The 22,118-nt window shown below is 44.4% G+C and overlaps 1 protein-coding gene across 10 annotated transcripts in view; it reads left to right on the forward strand.

Annotated features, from left to right (window-relative positions):
• AKAP13 (A-kinase anchoring protein 13) overlaps positions 1-22,118 on the forward strand; it is a 332,086-nt gene that overhangs the window by 118,439 nt on the left and 191,529 nt on the right. For all 10 annotated transcript variants that reach the window (XM_047086640.1, XM_047086632.1, XM_047086628.1 and 7 more), the window contains exons 3-4: positions 6,236-6,383; positions 20,918-21,214. In XM_047086640.1, the coding sequence (XP_046942596.1) occupies positions 6,236-6,383; positions 20,918-21,214 (445 nt within the window). The remainder of the gene's footprint in view (positions 1-6,235; positions 6,384-20,917; positions 21,215-22,118) is intronic.

Genomic DNA, 22,118 nt, shown 5'->3' on the forward strand with positions numbered 1-22,118 from the left:
GGTGGGTCAGTCGGTTAAGCGTCCAACTTCGGCTCAGGTCATGATCTCGCGGTTTGTGGGTTCGAGTCCCGTGTCGGGCTCTGTGCTATCAGCTGTGCTGATAGGACAGAGCCTGGAGCCTGCTTCAGATTCTGTATCTCCCTGTCTCTCTGCCCCTCCCCCACTTCTCTCTCTCTCAAAGGTAAACATTAAAAAAAAATTAAAAAAAAAAGATTCTTGAATGAAAGGCAGTTATTATTAACAATTTCATAATTCTGGAACCCTGCAAGAATATCTTTACTAAATATATATGTCTGCAGTATGTAAAAAAACCCAAAAAACCACTCTCAGGAATGTAATTTAATTTTTGTACCCCTTTAACTTTGAATATTTGATTACATATAAATTTTTTGAGAAATGGTTTTTTTGGAAATCTTGTATTTTGAAGAATTTTAAATTTGCATAGAAATTGTTAAGTATAGTACAGAGAAATCCCATTTACATTAAACCCGGATTCAATGTAACATCCTGCCTTATTTGCTTAATCGTTGTCTGTCTTTTTTTTAAAGTAAGTTGCAGACATCATGCTCCTTTAACCCATATACTTCATTGTGTATTTCTTAAGAACAAGGATATTGCTCTTACATAACCACAGCACAATTAGCAAAACCAGGCCCTTTAATGCTGGTACAATGTTAAACCTGTAAGCCTTCCTCAGATGTTGCCAGTTGTCCCAATAATGCCCTTCATGGCAATTTACCTCTGCCTTTCAGCTGCCAACCCAGAATCCTGTGTCACATTAGTGGGCAAGTCTCTAGTCTGGAGCATTAACTCAGTCTTTCTTTGTGTTTCATTAGTGATATTTTGGAAGAGTAACTGGCCAGTTTTCTTTATAGAAGGTCCTCTTCCCTTGGGTTTGTGTGATGTCTACTGAAGACTGGATTGAGGTTATGCATTTTTGTTGGGGACACTGTAAGTGATGCTCTGTCCTCTGTGGGTGTCATCAGGAGTGGTGCTGGTTTCATTATTTATAACATTACCTTTTTTGCTGACTTGATTCAGGTGATATCCACCAGGTATCTAGTTTTCCTTTTGTAATTTATAAGTGAGCAGACTATTTAAAAAATAAGGATTTTTTTTTCTTTTGAAAAGAACCCATCCGTATTTGAAAATATTGGAAAACAGAAAAGCACAAAGTACATTATGAAATTGGCTTCAACCATCCTAGGTATAGGTACCTGCTAATAAAGTTTTGGTGTTTTCTTACTTCTCAAGTGTGTTTTGAGCACCTGCTACTTCCTATTCTAGACTAAGGGGATATCACAATGAATAAAATGTGCTCTCATGGCGCTTACATTCTAGTGAATAATAATAATAGCTATTATTTCTTTACTTATTGAGATACTGTAGCCAGATTCTCGCACAGAGAGTCGTGACACAGACTTTTCTTTCCAGGAAGCAACTTCATTCCTGCCGGCACCGCTCAGTTGGGCTCGTACCCGAAGAACTGAGCACCAAACATCATGTGGCACAGTTTTTTATACATTGTCGATTTTTTTTGTCTCCCATATATGGTAACACACACAAACATGTAGTCTGATTAAGTGGTCTCATGTTACAGGGTCATGAGGGATGTTATCATGTATGTGCATAGCCAGGTTACCTTGAAGGCCCCCCCCCCATTTTTTTTCTTTCCTTAGGGAGGGGACCCTACCACAATATAAATGACAAATAACATGGTATTCGTTTTAGGTGTACAACATAATGATTTGATATATGTATAGATTACAAAACGATCATGAAAATGAGTTGAATTAATATCCACCCACACATAGTTACACATTTTTTTTTCTGGTGATGAGAACTTTTAAGATTTACTCTCTTTGCAACTTTCAAATATACAATACAGTATAATAACTGTGGTCACATCCGTTATATGTTACGTCTGCATTACATTGATTATAATTATTATTTGTTGAACATGTTATTATGTCCCGTGAACTGCTTTAGGTGCTTTACTTTTATCACTTATTTAATTCGTACAACCTTATGAGGGAAGTGTGATTGTTCTCTCTTACAGCGGAGAATTTAACATATCCAAGAGGTTAAGCAGTTAGAAATTGACGTGCCATGCGGTGATTCAGCCAGAGATCATCCTCTTACCCACCATGGCATGTTAATACATTAAAAGCCAAATTTGAAAGTTAGAAAACAAATTGACTTAAGGTGGTGATAATATATTGTTAAAAAATGTTTATTTTGAGAGAGAGGGAGAGAGAAATGGGCAGAGAGGGAAGGAGGTAGAGAGAGAATCCCCAGTAGGTACCACACCCAGTGAGGAGCCTGATGCGAGGCTCCATCCCATGGCCACCAGATCACGACCTGAGCAGGTATCAACAGTCAGACCCTCAACAGCTGAGCCACCCAGGCGCCCTAGGTGGTGCTAATACTGATCTTTCGCCAGCTGAACTCGGGCACCATTGTTAGCCATGAGCTGGGATGCTTTGTACTTGGCTAGGATTTTCTCTAATAGCCAGCCCTCCACCATCCTCCTCCTAAGCACTCACCCCGTTTCCCAGGCCTTGTCCATTCCCACACCGTAATCTTCTCTCTCCCATCCCTCTCCTGCTTTGACCTTCCCTGTGCCATTTTCCTCCTGATCCAGATACTGTCCCCAGTGAAAGGAAGGCCCCAGGCATAACTAGGATCTCGGGGGCCTGGAGAGTCTGTCAGCAAGACGATGGGTCTCCTAGGAAGAGAAAATCCTTGATCTAGAAAAGGGAGATCTATTCTTTGAATTCCAGATTGGAAGTCTGGGGAAAAAAACGTTTGTTTACTTATTTTTTTTAAGTTTATTTTTGAGAGAGAGTGAGTGGGGGAGGGGCAGAGAGCGAGAGAGAGAGAATGAGAATACCAAGCAGGCTCTGTGCTGAAGGCGGGGCTTGAACTCACGAACTGTGGGATCATGACCTGAGCCAGTCAAGAGTCAGATGCTTAACCGACTGAGCCACGCAGGTGCCCTTGTGTTACTTACCAATAAATATGTAAAGGTGATTATGGTACTGTTAGTACTGTATGTCTACTATATACCCGAGTTAAAGATGGGGAGAACTGAGACCGCGGCTACCATATAAAGTTCTGTTTTTCTTGGCAAATAAGTGACTGGCATTTAGGACTACGGTGCCTCCGTATTTGGGGGATCACCAATAGTAACAAGATGGGGCCTGGTATAGGTTGTCTTTTTCCATTAGTTCTTTTGTCAGCAGAAATAAAAAAAAGTGTCAAAAAAGTGTCAGGTTCGGGAATACATTTCCCATTAATGCAGAAGCATGGAAAATACCGTTGTGAGGAGAGCACTCTGTTTCTTCGGTTTACTGGAGAAGCGGAGATGTAGAACCTCTCTTCCTGGGGCTTCACTCCAGAACGTCTTGAAAATTGCCCTCGTTAGTAAGTTCATCTGTGGTGGTTAGATGCGTGACAGACATAGTAACCGGGTAGCCAGGTTGATCTGTCTGTTCATTCCATGGGGCTTGTCCTTCCCATGAGCAGCAAAATCATGTACCGGAATATTCCTCAGGGAAGGTGTGGTTACAGCAATCATCTCAACCAGAGTTCTTTTTAGATCTGTTTTTCATCCTTACTTTTCAGGCACCACCGCACGAGCCTAATAGTGCAGCTCCCGTCTGCATCACTGTAGGTGCACTGTCCCTGCAGTGAAACCGGAGCCATGTGGCCCACGGCAGAGTGACAGTGTTGACTGTCTGCTCCCGTGACTTTGGGAGGGCAGAGGGTGCTCCTCCAGGGAAGACAGGTGCTGTCGTCCCGGGTGCCTTTGGAATCTGAATTTCAGGTGGCTCTGAGGTGATTGAGGCTTCTGGGGTCCCTTCTCTTTAATATTTTGGGTAGTTTGACTTAACATTAAAAAGAAAACCATTGAAGCTATGAGAGCTTTAAAGCTTCTTTATTTTGCGAGTGAAGAAAGAGCTTGATGTTAGCCATCTCCTCTGTCCTCCATTAAAAGAAGGCCCCAGATATCACTTAATATCTTGGGCACAGAGTCTTCTGTCTTCTAGCAAGATATTGGGTCTCATGTGGAAATCCCTGATCTTGAGAAAGAAGATATATTCTTAGACTTCCAGGATACATATCTAGGTGGAAAAAAAACCAAACCCAGATGTTTTGTTTTGTTTTGTTTTTCTTTAAAAGTCCACAGTGTAAATAATTTAGGCTGGCAGGCCATACAGTCTCGGGGAACCGCTCAACTCTGCAGGGGCTCATTATAGTACAAAAGCGTGGCCCGGCAAGACTTTACCTATGGACGCTGAAATTTGAACATCAGATAATTTTCACATGTTAAAAGATTTTTTTTTTTTTCAACCATTTAAAAGTGTAAAAAACCTTTCTGAGCTCTTGCGCCATATAAAAACAAGCAGAGAGCTGGATTCTGCCCGCGGGCCCGCCTGTGGTCTAAAGGATGAAACTTCAGAGCTCTCATTTTTTTTTTTCCAGGTTATAATGGTATTTCGATACCTTGAGAAGTTTGTTCTTCTCACATGTGCTGCAGACATTTTAGCTGGTTGCGGTTTATCATGCCAACGGGTATTAAAATTTTACCAGCCTAAGCTTTTCAAACATGTTTCCAAGAAAAGGACTTAGGCATGAGTCTCCATTATAATTCTAAATAGCGACTGCAGCCAGGGATAATTCTGTTGTACCGACTGTGCTGTTCCTTGTGTTAGGGTGCTTTGGAACTTTCCAGTTTGGCATTTGTACATAGTAAGTCACAGCTTATTTGTTGCTCATTGTGACTTCTTACGTGTTGCACTGAGCACATTTGAGCCCCTACCATGTACACAAAGCACTGGGAATAAGTGAAGAAATAGGCCTTTGACTTTAGGAAATATTTTGAACTCTGTTTCCAGAATCAACCTATTGGAGCATTTCTGTTAATAGGCTTGGTCCTAAGTTTGATGTTATGATTTCTGGTTTTCGGTGTTTAATGGAACTCTACCTGCTGCTCCATTTTGCTGCCAGGCTTGGTAAATTGTGGCCACAGGGTGGCATGGTTCTCTAATAGACTTCATCGGTGTTAAAATGGAAAAGAAAAAAATACTGCAAGGCATGAGAATTCTCTCCCCTATTGTAGCCTGGCTTTCTCTAAATTGGTTTTTCCATAGTACATTATTGTTTTTCTTTTTTTTCATAGTGCATTATTAAGATTTAGATAATACTAAACCCCAGTGCTTTAAACCTCGGTACTTTAAAATCTTTTGTTTATGGAGACAACATGAATTGTATAATGTTTATGATTGGGAAGATGGTAATTAGAACTGTATTTTATAGATTATATTTAATTTAGACAGTAGCCTCAATTAAAAAAACTAACCTGTAAAAACTAGAAAGAATATTTGTGAATAAATGACAGAGATGTCTTCTCAGTAGTTGCAGAGTCATGGGCAAAGGTACTGGCAAGTTTCTGGTCTGATTGCAAGGGTTTGATGGAGGGTTGGGTAAAGAAGGGTAGGGATTCCAGATGGTCAGGAAACAGATTAGTAGAAAAGTGACCGTCCCATCCATGTAGATTAAGAATATTATCGTAGGCTGAGAGCAGAATATGTTCCAAGAGTTTTCGTATATTAGCTGGAGGAAGAGAATGTATTATCTCCATTTGTATAGACAAGGAAAGTAGGGTTAGAGGATTTGAGTCAAGTCTTTGTGAGTGGAGTTTAAACCCAGACTTGCCCAGAGCCCAAACGAATGCTCTTTGCACTCGTCCAGGCAGGCTCAGTGGAGACTGTCCTTGTTGCAGAATGGTTGGATTTGGCAGCGATGTCTGGGGTGTAGAATTCAGAGTTGTTGCTCTGGGCAAGGGGCATTCTGGGCACAGGGATGTGACTGTTTAATATGCCTCCTCCATCCTCTTGGCCTTATTTTTGGATTCTTTTGGTTGGATTCCTTTCTTTTTAATACCCATTCATCAAGTAAATATCCCAAATGTTACCTTGTTAGTTTTCTCCTTTGTCTGACCACCTCCACTGAAAGGGAAGCTTTTAGGAGCACAGAGGTCTTCTTTTCAGATCATTTTGTATTCTCAGTGCCTACAATTCTTCCTGGCACACAAGTGCTCAGTGTTTATGTTTGTATAACCTTACTAGAAATGATACATTTGATTTTTCCTGAAATTTGATGTTTTGTGAAGGTAGACTCCCAGGAGGAACCTGACTAATGCAGGCTTGCTCTGTCTTTCCTTTCCTAGGGCGACTGTGTGGTTACGGTGTTGCTGGCTGAGGAGGACAAAGTTGAGGATGATGTAGTTTTTTATTTGGTATTTTCGGGTTCCACCCTCCATCACTGCACAAGTACACGGAAGGTCAGTGCTGATACGCTGGAGACCATTGCTCCTGGTAAGTATTGGGTGGAATCTTCACTGGCCTTTACTGGTTCTCAAGTACTTTTTTTAAAAAAAACTGTTTTATTTGTTTATTTATTTGTTTTTTAGGAAGAGAGAGAGAGAGAGAGCACAAGCAGGGGAGGGGCAAGGGTGGGTGGGGACAGAGGATCCAAAGCGAGCTCCATGCTGACCAGTTAATAGCAGTGAGCCCGGTGTGAGGCTCGAAGTCATGAACCTGAGATCATGACCTGAGCCAAAGTCGGATACTCAACTGACAGAGACACGCAGGCATCCCTGATTCTCCAACACTTTTATTCCATGTTCATTAGTATGGAGTGAGAGGAAGAACGGATCAGGGTGACAGAACTCTTTCTTGTCAGATCTTTATTTTAAATACACATTAAGGTAAAGCATTTTGTTTATATATTGCTTATTCTACGAAAATCTGAGACTCACTAGAAATTAGCAAAATAAAATGGTGTCATAAGTTGAAAGATAAAAATTAGGATCAGCAAAAATATTAATTTATTAGAGTATTGAGGTTTGGGGGAAAGTAAAACATGTGGAAGATTCAGGTTCTAACGTGGCTGCCGTACTGTGACTGCAGATTTGATGCTGAATGTCACAGGGGCAAAAGCAGAGGTAGAACGATAAGTAACACATGCCTCAGAATCTAAGAGGGACCTAAGAATCTTTCATAAAAGCCAAACTTTCCAAATTATGGTTCATGGTGGAACGAGGACCATGTTTAATCACTGTTTAACAGAATTCAACAGGGAAAGTATTTACTCATTAAAAATTCTTTACAAAGTCACAAAGTCCTTGCTACTTCCACCGGAAACAGCTGAAAAAATGGCTGTCTCTTCACCTATCGCAGTACCTAAAGGTGTGCGACGTGTGTTCCGAGATGAGCTCATTTCCTTAGCTGACCTTGTTTCACAGTTAACAATTAACCACTTTTCATCAGAATGCAAAACCGGGCACATTGAGGGGTAAACCCCTAAGAAGTGTTGACAGTTAACTTGTTCTTTAGACAATGAAGTAGACTTAGTTCTTCCTGAAATGTTTCTTTTTCCCAGTGTTTTTATATAACACTGATTCCACTGTGTTGAAATAGATGGTGTAAAAAAACTACTACTTTACCAAGGGCTTTTAATATCTAGTCTTGCCAGTATTGGATCCTGTTGCCAGTTTTTCATTGCTGTGCCATTTAATATAAATTAGCTTCATGTCTGATACCCACCAACTGCTGGAAATTATCCTACAGTTAAGAACTGAGGTTTATGACAGTTGAAAGCTGTATTTAGCTTTCTGCTTGGCAGCAGTGGTTTTGAAAAATACAGTACAGAATTTAAAGATTCTTGACAATTCCTATGAATATCTGCCCCCCACCCCCCACCCCTGCAAATTTTTAGGGATTGGAAATTTAACAAGGAGTTCAGGATAGATACTGATTTCTTCTCTAAAGCATATTAAGTATCCTCCTTTGTAACCTAAAGCTCCAAACATCTTGTTTCCTGTGATGTATATCGTGTCAGAAAGGCTTATCTGGAACTTGAGGTCCCCTCTGGAGCAGGTGCCATCCAGTGTCACCATTGCTAAACACCTGCCATGTGTGAGAAACAGTCCTCAGCAAGGAGAGTCGTCAGTCCCTGACTGGCGCACGTGTAAGAAAGAGTGTCCGTAGATACGGGGAGGATGCCAGTGGCTGTAAGAGAAAGGTCAGGGGTATCAAGGGTGCAGCCCTGCATCCTAGTTGTGGTTCTCAGTCCCAAGTACCAGCAAAGTCCAGCCCCTGGGAGACGGATATGCCCAGCAGCTCTTGTACCTTCGCTGGCAAGGCACTGACATCAGGATGGACGCTTATTTTCCTGAGTTTCATAAGCCCCTTGTACTTGTACGACAGCCCAGAGCTCTGAGTTCGTTCCAGACCCTTACTGATTTCCAACCTTCCTTCCTGAACTCTGGTTCCCATTTCATCCCTTGCCTTTGGTTGTTGTTGTTGTTGTTGTTGTTGTTGTTGTTGTTGTTCTTCTTCTTCTTCTTCTTCTTCATTTTTAAAAATTTTTAAATGTTTATTTTTGAGAGAGAGCACAAGTGGGGGAGGGTCAGAGAGAGGGAGACACAGAATCCGAAGCAGGCTCCAAGCTGTCAGCACAGTCCAACTTGGGTCTCGAACCTGTGAGCTGTGAGATCATGGTCTGAGCCGAAGTCGATACTTAACCGACGGAACCACCCAGGCACCCCCTTGCCTTTGGCTCTAAACCTCTTTACATGTCTCCGTCCCCCTCTTTTCCAGCCACATCCATCTCTGGGTGTCCTTTAGTGCACTTATCGACTCTGAGTACCCTTACCCTGCTGACCCCAGCGAACCAGAATGGATATTACACTCTGCTGCTTTCTCCTAATTTGATTTAAATCCTCAGAAATCATCCCTGACCCATTTGCATGGGGCCTGGAGTCCTAGTTCCTGCCTTCTCTAGTTTCCACTAATCAACTCTCCCCTCCTGTAAATTGTGGTCTCTGGCACCTCCCGTGTTCCCGGTCAGGCCTACGGGCCCAACCGCCTGTCCCCTTCTCTCTCCAGTTGGACTGCATGGTCTTCTCCTCATTGAGTTCACTCAGGATGATGACAAGAGGTGCCCGAGCACAGCAGAGGTGACAGAGGCTTCGAGTCCCTACAGGACCCTCTTGTACAAGCAGGCCAGGCGGAATGGCAGGCCGCACTCTAACCGTGGACCTTTGATACGGATGCACAGTAGCAGTGAGGCCCCAGTTGGTGACTCAGAAGCTCTGTTCACTGTTTAAGCAGAGGGGACTCCCGAATGGAGCCCGTTGCTCTGGTCAGCATGCAGGAGCTCCTCCCGTTCAGCTGCTACATCTGCTGTAGTCATTCGTGGACGTGTAGGGATGGACATCTTGGGGTCTGAGTTAGATTTGAGTCTCTTGTTTATATCATGGCATGAATATTTTAGCCTAGAATTAAACTGCCTTAAGTCGGTTTTTAGGGACATCTTAGACTTGTTCTTTACCTCCCTTCAGCTCTCTACTGAGCTATCACCTTCTCAGCGAGGCCTTCCCTGTCCACCTTATAAAAATATACAGCGGCCTCCCCTCTGGACTCCCTCTTGCCCTTTTCTGATTTGTTTTTTTTCCCCATGCACTTACCAACTTCTAACATGTATATTTCATTTATGTTACTTATTTTCTACTTGCCTTTGCTGAAGGCAAAGCTTCATGAGGGTGTGGATTTCTGTTTTGTTGGTGTATGCTAGGAAGGCTGTTAGTAATCCCTACCATTTTCTGGAACCGCTTTTCTACTGTATTTGAATTCATCCCAATTCTCGGAAGCCGCTCTTCTAGAAAGGTTGTGCACACATGTGTACACGCACACATACACATGCACACACAACCCCTGCACCCTTCCTTTTGAAAAACGCAAAAGGAGTTTGATCTGGCTTCTTGAACTGAATTCTTGGCTTGAGGGCGGGAGTCAGTGTTCTCTTTCCAGTATCTACCTACAGTGATTTCTGAGCCTCAGTGAGCTGTATTGACAGCCTCAGGTTTCTTGTCTGCTGCGGGCAATGTCAGAGTAGTGAGGATTCTTCATGGAAAGTGTCTGCTTGCTTTGTTCATCCTGGTTACCAGATGCAGCAGCGGCTACTGGGAGGGGTGTCTGTGCACCCTTTTTGCTCCTGTGTGGGACCAGCTCCTCTGGGCCTCGTCAGTTGGGTGCACTCTGGGAAGAAAAAGAGCTTTGTGTCTTGTTCTTGCTTTTAATGTCATGTTTCATCCAGATTGCTGGCTCTGATGTTTCTTTGAGTTCTCTGCATGTTTCACTGTCAATGTTTTGTCACATTTTAGTTTTTACTAAAACCAGATGATTGATTGACCTTCAAAAGGCAGCTACTTCTTGATGTTAGTCTCTAACCTTTCATTATTTGGGGATGGAAGAGAGAAAGAAACCTTTCTAACTTGGCTCCTTTAAAAAAGCTCTTTAACTTCAGATACGAAAATTATTTTCCTTTTTTTCTGTTTTTTCACTTTTTTGTTTGTTTTCTAATGAAAGGTTAGAATGAATTTTACATGTGTGTTTAATTATAAATTGTAAAGGCTTAGGGCACCTGGGTGGCTTAGTCGGTTGAGCATCTGACTTCAGCTCAGGTCATGATCTCATGGTTCATGAGTTTGAGCCCTGCATCGGGCTCTGTGCTGACATCTTGGACCCTGGAGCCTGCTTCAGATTCTGTGTCTTCCTCTCTCTCTGCCCCTCTCCCACTGTGACTGCCTGCCTCTCTCTTTCTGTGTCTCTGTCTCAGAAATATAAATAAGTTGTAAAGGCATTAAAAAAATTTTTTTATGTTTATTTTTATTTTTGAGAGCGAGACAGAGTAGGGGCGGGGCAGAGAGAGAGGGAGATACAGAATTCGAAGAGGGCTCCAGGCTCTGAGCTGTCAGCACAGAGCCCGATGCGGGGCTCAAACCCACGAACTGCGAGATCATGACCTGAGCATCCAAAGTTGGGTGCTCAACTGACTGAGCCAGGCACCCCAATTGTAAAGGCATTTAAATTTTTTTTTAATGTTTTATTTATTTTTGAGACAGGGAGAGACAGAGCATGAACGGGGGAGGGTCAGAGAGAGAGGGAGACACAGAATCTGAAACAGGCTCCAGGTTCTGAGCAGTAAGCACAGAGCCCGACGCGGGGCTCGAACTCACGGACCGCGAGATCATGACCTGAGCCGAAGTTGGACGCTTAACCGACTGAGCCACCCAGGCGCCCCTGTAAAGGCATTTTAAAGTAATCTTTTCTTGCCTTACTACCATCAAAAAGCTGTGGACATGATGATTCCCCTTTTTTTCGTAAAGTAAATACAGTATAGTAAAAGTAGTAACATCTAAGGGGGCAGTTAGGTGGAGGCCTTGGTTTCTACTTTATTTGCCTTTAAATTGTTTGAATGCTTTACAAGTGAGTGTGTTACAAAAACATATATAGTAATTTTTAATAAAAAGATTTTGAAGACTGAAAATAATGCTGTTTCTTTTGAAAATAAAGCCATCTGAGTGCTTAATTAACACTAGACAAACAGGCTTTATTTTTTATTTTTTAACATATATTTTTTTCTGTTTTTTTTTTAAAGTTTTTTAAAATTTATTTTGAGAGAGAACAGGTGTGAGTGGGGGAGGGCCAGAGAGAGACAGAGAGAGAGAGAGAGAGAGAGAAAATCCTAAGGAGGCTCCGCTTTGGTGGCACAGAGCCAGACTCGGGGCTCAAACCCACGAACCGTGACATCATGACCTGAGTCGAAACCAAGAGTCGGATGCTTACCCGACTAAGCCACCCAGGCGGCCGCAGACAAGGTTGGTAATAAAATATTACATGCAAAATACAAATTTCTGGTTTAAGAATATAATTTGCTATGAAATACAGCCTGAACTGGAAATACATCTCTAAAGACAAAAGGTATTGCCTTTGTAATAAATGAAATAAAATATCTCCATTCTTTTTTCTTTGTATGAAACAAATCCAACCCCAAATCCCATCTTAACTAAATGTTGATTTTCCTTTAGAGATGGAACTGAGGTTTTTCTTTAAAAGTCTTACGCAGGACTGGTTAAGTATTGTAAGGAAATCTGAGTATCCTTGGAAGATAATTCTTGAGGGATATGGAGTACTAACTGCGTTCATTTTTTTTTTTTAATTTTTTTTTTCAACGTTTATTTATTTTTGGGACAGAGAGAGACAGAGCATGAACGGGGGAGGGGCAGAGAGAGAGGGAGACACAGAATCGGAAACAGGCTCCAGGCTCTGAGCCATCAGCCCAGAGCCTGACGCGGGGCTCGAACTCACGGACCGCGAGATCGTGACCTGGCTGAAGTCGGACGCTTAACCGACTGCGCCACCCAGGCGCCCCAAACTGCGTTCATTTTTATTAGTGACATGTTAATTTAGACCAAGCAAACAATGATTTCAGAATAGAAAATGAGCAGGATGTTTAGTGGATGCTGTATATACTATTTTCCTGAAAGGCTTTGGTGCAGGGTCTCTCATAAAATGAAATCTTTTTTTACCATGTCTATTTACGTTTAGAATTTGCGGCAAAGTTTCTTACTAGACAGGAAAACTACAAGCATTCACTGACCTAAAATTTGACTCAGCTCTTGTATTTTGCTTTCTCACTCATCAAAGGGAAGGTAGTATATATAGTAAACTTGACATTAAAACAATAAAAAGGAAAAAAATCTATTTGCTGTGATCAGAATTCCTTTCAGGCTTATTAAAAATCAGTGATTATAGCCCAGGTCTTAAGTAAGTCGTCCTACACGTAAAACACAATGTGTCTCTCACTTGTTGTGAACCAAAACCTGTCTCTAGTAGCTGATGTCCAAGGTTGCCAAATCAAATTATACCTTTGGAAAGAAGTTGTAGGCTTTAAACCGGCCTAATTGTAGAGTGCTGGACCCTCCCTCTCTGGCCAAGAAATCTGTAACCTTCTATTGGACACTTTTTAACAGTCTCCCTCTTCTAAAATGTTCCTGCTATAAGGCTTTCTCTAGACGGGTACAATTCTAAATTTTAAAAAACTTTAAAAAGTTACTGTCCCAATGCTAGTTCAGTATATATAGTTGCTATCCTGGAAAAACAAACAGAACTACTTGAAGGGAAAAAATCTCTGTTGTCTACTGTCCCGGTTGTAATGCTTACGTGGAAGTTGTGTATTTCATCACCTTGGAGCTGTGGACACAGCCCTAGAATCTGCGCCCACATGCATTGTGGGGGAGGCAATGTCTCCGCCAAGGAGGTGAAAATTGGTTCCTGGGGGGCAAAAAATCGTACTCTTTATGTAGAAGCACAGACACACGTGTACAAATATATGGTATATCCGTAGCATTAAAGTTTCATTAGATGGCAGGTAAATAGAGAAAAACGTCTACAAAGACTTCAGTGGTGGTGGCGGGGGGGGTGGTGACAGTAAATGAAACACTGAGAAATACCGTCTTAGAATAATAGGCTAGGATATGGTAGATCATGATTTTAGCATTAATCAGTCCCTTTCCCCCCAGAACTGTACATGGTGAAATTCCTGCCTGTTTTTTCCCCACTCTGCTAAAATTCTCTTACACCAATTTGCACACCTACCATTCGACCAGCAAACACTAGGAGTCGGTGCCTTGCTTGCTCCACCTCATCCTGAAGACTGAAAATTTCCTTTATCCCTACGTAACCGCTTCTTAAACACCTCGCTGCCAAACTGAAATAGTGAAATAGTTTTGTATCTTTCCACCATTGACTGCTTAACGCAGCCGTTCTCTTAGAACATAGAGCGTGCTCCCGGGTGGGACCGGTCTTGGCTGGTCCAGCAAGCCCTTCAGGGTTCCTTTTGGGATGGTTGGTAAAACAAAGTCCCAGTTGTTCCATCCTCAAAAGAGAAGGCCCGGATGGGATGTGGGCCACTTTTAGCTTAATAGGAAATGAAGTAATTCTTGGGTCATGCTTCAGCAGAGTTGTTTATCTGTAGCAATATTTCGTTTCCATGGGTATGGGTGATACGGTGATAAGGAGGCTGCAGGAAGGCTCTCCCGATCTCAGAAGCACACATACCTCCCGATCTGCCAGCTTGAAAAAGGTTGGAATTAGATGCTTTTAAGAGGAGCATTAGCAGTTAATTAGCCTGTTGCCTCCCAGCTTGGAGCTCCTTACTGTGTTTTTGTTCTGCATTCTCCCTCTTCTGTCTTTTCAGTTCTGCAGAGCCAAAGGCAACTTTTAGTTCCGGGTCTTGCCGCAGAAGCTCTTTGTGGAGTATGGGGAATTTCTTTTCCTGAGTGACCTAAACAGGAACGTTTTTTAATAGCTAAAAAAACCCAGTAACTACCAGTTTTTCCTGCCTGTCTCAGGGCGGGTGCCTTGTGCGTGGCCATCTCTGATGTTTCTGAACAATCCGGAAGGTTGGCGGTGGTGGGCTTCAGGGTGGAGTGACTAGTTCGGGGTGACCTAATGCGTCCGCAGCATGGGGGGTGGGGCAGGGCACACCTGATACTGTCTGACCTGGCAGCCCTTCGCCAGCATACTTCCGGACCTCCAGACCGCTGGTTCAGTCCGCCAGGGGCCGGCCCCCCGCCCCATAATTTACTGCGCGCTTTCCGTCATAAAGGAACTGGACCTGATCGTGGGGGTAGATGCAGAAGGCGGTTTTAGAAATGGAATTGAAGGGGCACCTGGGTGGCTTGGTCGGTTAAGCGTCCGACTTCGGCTCAGGTCATGATCTCACGGTCCGTGAGTTCGAGCCCCGCGTCAGGCTCTGTGCTGACCGCTCGGAGCCTGGAGCCTGCTTGGGATTCTGTGTCTCCCTCTCTCTCGGACCCTCCCCTGTTCATGCTCTGTCTCTGTCTCAAAAATAAACGTTAAAAAAAAAATTAAAAAAAGAAATGGAATTGAAGCTCAGGCCGTGTTTCTTTACCAGTTTGTTGCTCTTCTTCCCCTCTTTAAATTCTCTGGGCTTGCTTCCTTCAGGAGAAGCTTAGTAAATTTCTCAGAACTTCCCTTTTTAAAAAGACTCGTGATTCTTATTTTCCTTCTTTGTTACCAGGAAATTGAGTGGAAGGAGAAAAACATCATGGCAGTAGCTGAAAACCCCACTACTCATCATTCTGCGGCAGCTTCTGGTTTTATGTAGAAAGAAGTTAAATTGTGACGATTATATCAAGTTGAAAGTGGTTCCCCATCCCCGTGTCTTTTCAGTGTAGGTGTGGGCATCGTTAATACTTTTATTTTGTGTGCACAAAGGCCCCTGCAGATAGTCGTGTCTCTAGAGCTAATTTACGGCAATAAGACGTTTCGTGTGTGTGTGTGTGTGTGTGTGTGTGTGCGCGCGCGCGCGCGCGCGTAGTGGGGATTGTTTTATTGCTGGTCTGTATTGTATAAACTTTGTTGGTTTTTAAATGTTTATTTATTTTTGAGAAAGAGTACACGAGTGAGTGGCAGGGGTGGGGTGGGGCAGAATATCTGAAGTGGGCTCTGAGCTGACAGCAGACAGCCTGACACGGGGCTCAAACTCATGAACTGAGATCATGACCTGAGCCAAAGCCGGACACCCAACCGACTGAGCCACCCACGTGCCCCTAACCTTTGTTTTTTAACATGTTAGGGTTTTTTTGCCCCAAATGCTTTATCTGAAAGGTTATAAGGGCTTACAAAATGAGAGGGGTGCCTGGGTGGCTCAGTCAGTTAAGCGTCCCACTCTTTACTTCGGCTCAGGTCATGATCTCACGGTTCCTGGGTTCGAGCCCCGCATCAGGCTCTGCACTGGCAGCATGCAGCCTGCTTGAGATGTTTTCTCTGCCTCTCCCCTGCTCACGTTCTCCTTCTCTCTGTGTGTCTCAAAATAAAAATAAATAAACTTAAAACAAATCTTGAGAACCACTGGAGCATAATAGGAAACGCTAATGTGAGAGCGTAGCTGGCCAGCCTTGTGCGGTGGGTTTCCAGACAGCAGGGTGAGACGCTTTGTTTTTGGGCGGTAGTGGCTCTCCCAATGTACTCTTAAGTTATTAATAAAGGCCGATCCAGGACACCCTCAGCCCTCCACTCCTCTTTTACTCCTTGAAAAAGAAGCCTGTAATCATACCAAACAAATTGCAGATTTCTGGCACATTTTACTCAGGATGATTCATAGTGTCCTTCAGATTGTGAGTTCATGTCTGAAGGGAAAATGTCAAGCGAACAATCAGATAGTTGCTCCTGGGTTTCTGTTTCATGGCCTTTTCTGATGTTCTGCCTCCCCTGAGACACGGTTTTATTTTACACAAAAATGTGTACGCACAGCTGCCAGTAGTTCACCCATCCACCTACCACCTTCCAACAGATTTCTTCCGCCAAAGCAGCAGAAAGTTGCCAGTAAACACGTGTGTGCGCACACGCACACGCACACTCGTGGACCGCCTTCTGGGTCTCCCCAGCCTCTGCCAGCCGAGCAAACCAGTGGTTTAGCAGTTCCAGTTAGATTTCCGAACACTTTGCCCTTGTGTGCTTCCACAGTTCTGAGTGAGGTTGTTGCTTCACCGTGGCTTTTTTGCACTCAGGCAAACCCTCTTCTGTGGGCATGAGAGTGCGTGCGTGTGTGTGTGTGTGTGTGTAGTTGAAGGCCGGGAACATGGTGTGAACTCTGTGTCTGGACAGAAGGAGCGTTTACGGGGCGGTGGACACTATTTAGCGTCTGTGGCGTTGTAACTCCCTTTCTGGTTCAGGCTTGGATTTCTCACCTTGGCACAGGCTTGAGGAAGGAAACCGGTAAGAACAAATAAGGATTGTTCATCTGGGTAGTGTCTATTAAGTTAGTATAAGATCACTTGTAAGCAAGATTAAGTTTTGAAGGCAGAATTCAGTTTGGATCCCAAATCATTCACATTTTCGTCATTGAACTTTGAAACTTGTGATTTTAGTGTTTATTGGCAGTTATTCATATGTACCTCAAGGGGCTGTGAGGAGTGTATAGATTAGCTTAATCCTGGATATGTCGAAAATGCTATAATTATTGGTGAGGTTCATGAATGAGAACCACACTGTTCTTTAAAGTAATTCTTCCGACTGAAATACGTAGTGTTACATCTTTCTTATTTAATTGAAAATGAATCTGGGTTAGGTATGATGTCATTTTGGGTTGGTTATGGTATTGAAGAATTTGAGAAAACTCTTCTAAATTATAGCTCTTTGCTTATAAGACCAGGAGACTGTCTAGATTTTTAAAGTTTACTTATTTATTTTGAGAGACAGAGCATGAGTGGGGGAGGGGCAGAGAGAGAGAGAGCAGGAGAGAGAGAATCCCATGCAGGCTCCATACTCAGCATAGAGCCCAACATGGGGCTCAGTCTCATAACTCTGAGATCGTGACCTGAGCCGAAATCAAGGGTTGGACACTTAGCCCACTGAGCCACTCAGGCGCCCTGAAGACTGTCTAGATTTAATAGTATTAAAGACATTGTCATTTACCTCAGGACACATAGCTGAAAAGTAAGGAAAATAGGTTTGAACCCAGGTCTGTGCTGTCACTAAGCATCCAGATGTGATCAAATTAATATCCTCTCGAAACTGTAATTTCCATCCCTTGAACTTAACTTCTGCTTCCATTTTTATGCTTTTCAAACTCTTCCCTCTTCTTGGAATCTCTTGCTGACTTTCTCTGCCTGTCCACCTTCCACCTGGTAACATCTACAGGCCGTAACTCTGGGGAAACCTTGGGGCCTGTAGGGGCCACTCCCTCATGCTGTGAATGAAGAAGTTGAGGTCTGGAGAAGCAGAGGTGATCTGAGGTCACACAGCTTAAGATTGTCTCTGGCGTTTTTATTCCTTTCCTGCTGATTCTTCCATGGTACCCTTCCAGTCTTCTTGTACTCAGAAACTTGGGAGAAGGGGCAGACTGTAGAGCCAGAAAGTGGGCTCAAATTCTAATTCTGCCACCAAGGAGCTTTATAACCTTGGCCAGATTACTTAATATTTTTGTGCCTTGGTTTCTGCATCTGGTCAATGGGTATAATAGTATCTACCACATAGGGTTGCTATGAGGAGCACGTGAACTGTTACTTGGAAAGCACAGAGAAGACAGTCGAGCACATAGCAAGTATTCTAGAAGTGTCTGTTAGGTAAGAGAAGATGGGCACCGGCCATCCGGGTGCTGAGGGCTCTACTGGAGGACCCCGGGCTTGCAGAGCCGAGAGCGGGGTACCTGTCCAAAAGGTCCTTCCGAATGGCCGCCTCCTTCGTGAAGTCTTCCTGCTCTTGCCCACGCGAAACGTGTTGTTCCTCTCCCACCAGTTGCACTGTGCGAGTGTCTTCCAGAACCCGCACCCTTCAGACTTCCTTTGCAGTTCCCTGCCATGTGTTTGATTCCCCTTATAGACTGCACACCTCTGGAGGGGCTGACACCCTCACCTTACTCGTGTCCACCTCGTAACCACAGTGCCCTGGGCTCGGGGCATAGCCAGCTGTTGGATGCGCTGGAACCGTTGGAAAGATACGCTTTCCGCCAGAAAATTCCCCAAACCTCCTACCTGAGTCAGTGGACTTGTTTCTGTTGACATTGTTGTTTTATATCGTTAGGTTGGCTGCTCTTCAAAGAAAGGTTAAGTTTTTTTTTTTTTTCTGATTTTCATTTCATATGTTGAATGTATAGATTCAGCATATGTATTGAATTGAAATACACATGTGGGTGTCCACACACACACGGGTGTGCACACACACACGCACACATCCCCAGGCAGACGATTCTCCTGTTTCCTATGGCCTTGGTATAAAGAATTCAGCTCGGGGGGCGCCTGGGTGGCGCAGTCGGTTGGGCGTCCGACTTCAGCCAGGTCACGATCTCGCGGTCCATGAGTTCGAGCCCCGCGTCAGGCTCTGGGCTGATGGCTCAGAGCCTGGAGCCTGTTTCCGATTCTGTGTCTCCCTCTCTCTCTGCCCCTCCCCCGTTCATGCTCTGTCTCTCGCTGTCCCAAAAATAAATAAACGTTGAAAAAAAAAATTTAAAAAATAAAAAAATAAAAAAAAAATAAAAAAAAAAGAATTCAGCTCGGAAGGCAGCAGGTGAACCTGGTGGAGTTTTGTGTTTATGTGGACACTGATCTCAGCGGCTAATGCGCCTGCTATTCTTGCTTAGCCATGATACAGGCCTGTCATTCAAGTATCAGGCTCCTCACAGGCGGGGACAGACTCTTGCATCAGATATAATAGGCCACATCCCTTGGCATCAGATTTGAATAATGGATTCTGCTTCTTAATATCTGTGTGACCTTGGTCAGATTGTTTCTTGAAATCTTGTTTTTGTCATCTGTCACATGAGGATAGTACATCCCTCATAAACTTGTCATGTAGAGAAAATGCCGTGTCTGGTGCCTGGCGTAGAGTAGGTACTTGGTTCGTGAAACTTGTTACCGCCCTAAAATTACACAGCAGTGAGAGATTTCTTTAGTCATGAGGTTAAAGGGCTTAAGGAGGCCCCTGCGGAGTAGTCTGTGGAAAATCAATTTACTTATTATTCTCATTGTTCACATGGGAAAAACAATTAGTTTTCTCTCTTTTTTTTCTTCATGTTTATTTATTTTTGAGAGAGAGGGAGAGAGACCACATGAATGGGGGGAGGTCAGAGAAAGGGAGACACAGAATCTGAAGCAGGTTCCAGGCTCTGAGCTGTCAGCCCAGAGCCCAACGCGGGGCTCGAACTCACAAGCTCTGAGATCGTGACCTGAGCCAAAGTCAGATGCTTAACCGACTGAGCCCCCCAGGTGCCCCGACTGTTTTCTCCTTCGAAAGCAGCAGAAAGCTTAGTTCTGTGCACATCTGAAGCCTCTACTGGTCCGTGGCCACAGTGTGGAAAGTCACACCTGTGGACCGAGTGGAGGGCTTCCCTTGGCTTTGCTCCCACTGTGGAAAAGCAGTGCGTGTGAGAGGCTGCAGGGACACTGTGGGTGTGCAGGTGCCTGTGGTTGGTCAGGAGAAGCACAAGGTGGCATCACTCATGGAGCAGAAACACCTGACTCCATTTTCATTTCCGTTTTTCTCATAAGAAAGACATTTTAGGGGAGAAAAATGATAATGTTAGGAGCGTACTTCTTGCCAGTGGAGATCAGTGTTTGGACGTTGAGGGAAAACAGTGTGTTTCAGTGATTATATTCTGCGTGTCGTACATACTTAATTCTGTGAGGCTGAAAGTCCAGCAGAGAGTCTGATTCTCCAGGAGGGCCTTACCCACAGAAACAGTGTGGTCAGACCTCTCTGATCTTGCTGGAGCAGAGCGCTCTGGGGTGGCGTGTCTGTGGCAGCTCATGAGGTCTGGACGGTGGGCACCAGTCTCTGGCATGCTTCTTGCCCTGAGCTGGGCTTCTGGCCACAGCATTGCATCATCCCTGTGTGAACCAGGCGATTTGGTTGATGTCATTACAGTACAGGGAAGAGTGTATCTGAGAGAAGTTACTTCGTAGGCCCTGAAGTGCTAATAATAGTGAAATGAGATCAAGTTGTTTTGTACTTTTCAAAGTGCTCCATCATTTGATTGATTGTGTTGTGGTGGTAATAGGGCAAGCGCTGGGGAATGCGTGAAATTCCTCCCATGTAGCCTCCTGCGCGGCTTTCTCCCTGTTGCGTTTCCAGATCTACTTGCATTCGGTTGGTATCAGACCTGCTCGGCCTCGTAAGATCCTTCAGCTTTCGTCCTTTCCTCTGTTCAAGTCGACCAGCCATAATTCAGAACATACCGAGATCCTCAGTGACTGTTCAGTGCCCAACATTATGCTCTAGGGGGTACATCTAGGGTATAGAGCTGTTTGCTGGTGGTAAGGAAATTGACTGATAGTTGCAAATAACAGTTCACAAAACGAGCCAGAAATGGAGCATACAGGAGTTTGGAAGATTGCTGTCAGAGCCCCGAGGAAGGAGGCGTTTCTTTTAGGAAGGAGAACTTGGGTCTCGTGCAGGAGGAGCAGAGAGGACCCAGCGGTGTCTTCCTTGCAGTGGGAAGGCTCTCATACTGTCTTCTCTGCCACACGTGTTTTCTTCAGGTCACGACTGCTGTGAGACCGTGCGGGTGCAGCTGTGTGCTTCCAAGGACGGCCTTCCTGTGTTCGTGGTGGCCGAGCAAGACTTCCGGTTCGTCCAGGATGAGGCGTACGACGCAGCCCAGTTCCTGGCCGCCAGCGCCGGCAACCAGCAGGCCCTGAACTTCACCCGTTTCCTCGACCGGTCAGGACCCCCGTCTGGGGATGTGAATTCCCTTGATGAGAAGGTTGCCCTGGCATTCAGACACCTGAAGCTGCCAGCGGAGTGGAATGTGCTGGGGACAGATCAGACGTCTCATGGTAAGAACTGAAACACACCAAGAACACAGACACATTTGGGAAGACTGAGGGTCTTAATGGCGGCTGCTTCCCTACAGTCATTGCCCTCAAGCCTTCCACAGCAGCTGGATGCGTCCTGCAGTTGTGGCCTCGAGGGCGTCTCTTCTCCATCCTTCAGTGGAGCCGGTAAACCTGTTCTTGCAGAGAAATGCCCTGAGCGGGCCGGAGCTTTACTGTGGCTGTTTTCAGTTCCCATTTACAGCAGGGGTGGCACGAGGGTGATCTTGCTGCGGGTCTGGGGTCCATGTGTGTTCTGCGTGGAGAAAGTGACCCATCCTTCGCAAGGACCGTAGCAGAATAACTTCTTGTCATCCTTTGGGTATTTAATTACTAAAGACAGGGTTTTCATTTATTGTCTCCTGACGTTTTCTAGAGACTCTGTGGAGTTGGAGGAAAGAAAAGATGGGGGATTGGGGCCGGGGGCTAGGGCGGAGCACCAGAGCTGTCTGGGCTTCTTTATCCAGAGCAATTTACCTCTTAACTTCTTTCATCTACTGGCTCTCCGTAGAAGAGTTCATTGAAGGAAGGGCTCCACTTTTTAAAAAAGCTCTGATGTAGTAACTATGCACGTTCCTCTTACTCAGACGGGTTTCCCTGCAGAATCATCATGTGGTGGTGCATGGCATCTACCAGATGTCATGATTTTACGTACGTATTTATTTAAAAATTTTTTAAACATTTACTTATTTTTGAAAGAGACAGAGAGAGCATGCAGTTTGGGGAGGGGCAGAGAGAGGGGGACAGAGGATCCAAAGCAGGCTCCAGGCTCTGAGCTGTCAGCACAAAGCCCAGCGCGGGGTTCAAACTCAGGAACTGCGAGATCATGACCTGAGGTGAAATCAAGAGTCAGCTGCTTAGCTGACTG

This window comes from Lynx rufus, unplaced genomic scaffold (assembly GCF_022079265.1).
Source record: "Lynx rufus isolate CCGP_SWC_20201006 ecotype Redwood Valley unplaced genomic scaffold, mLynRuf1.p SCAF_21, whole genome shotgun sequence".
In the NCBI taxonomy this organism is placed as follows: Eukaryota; Metazoa; Chordata; class Mammalia; order Carnivora; family Felidae; genus Lynx; species Lynx rufus.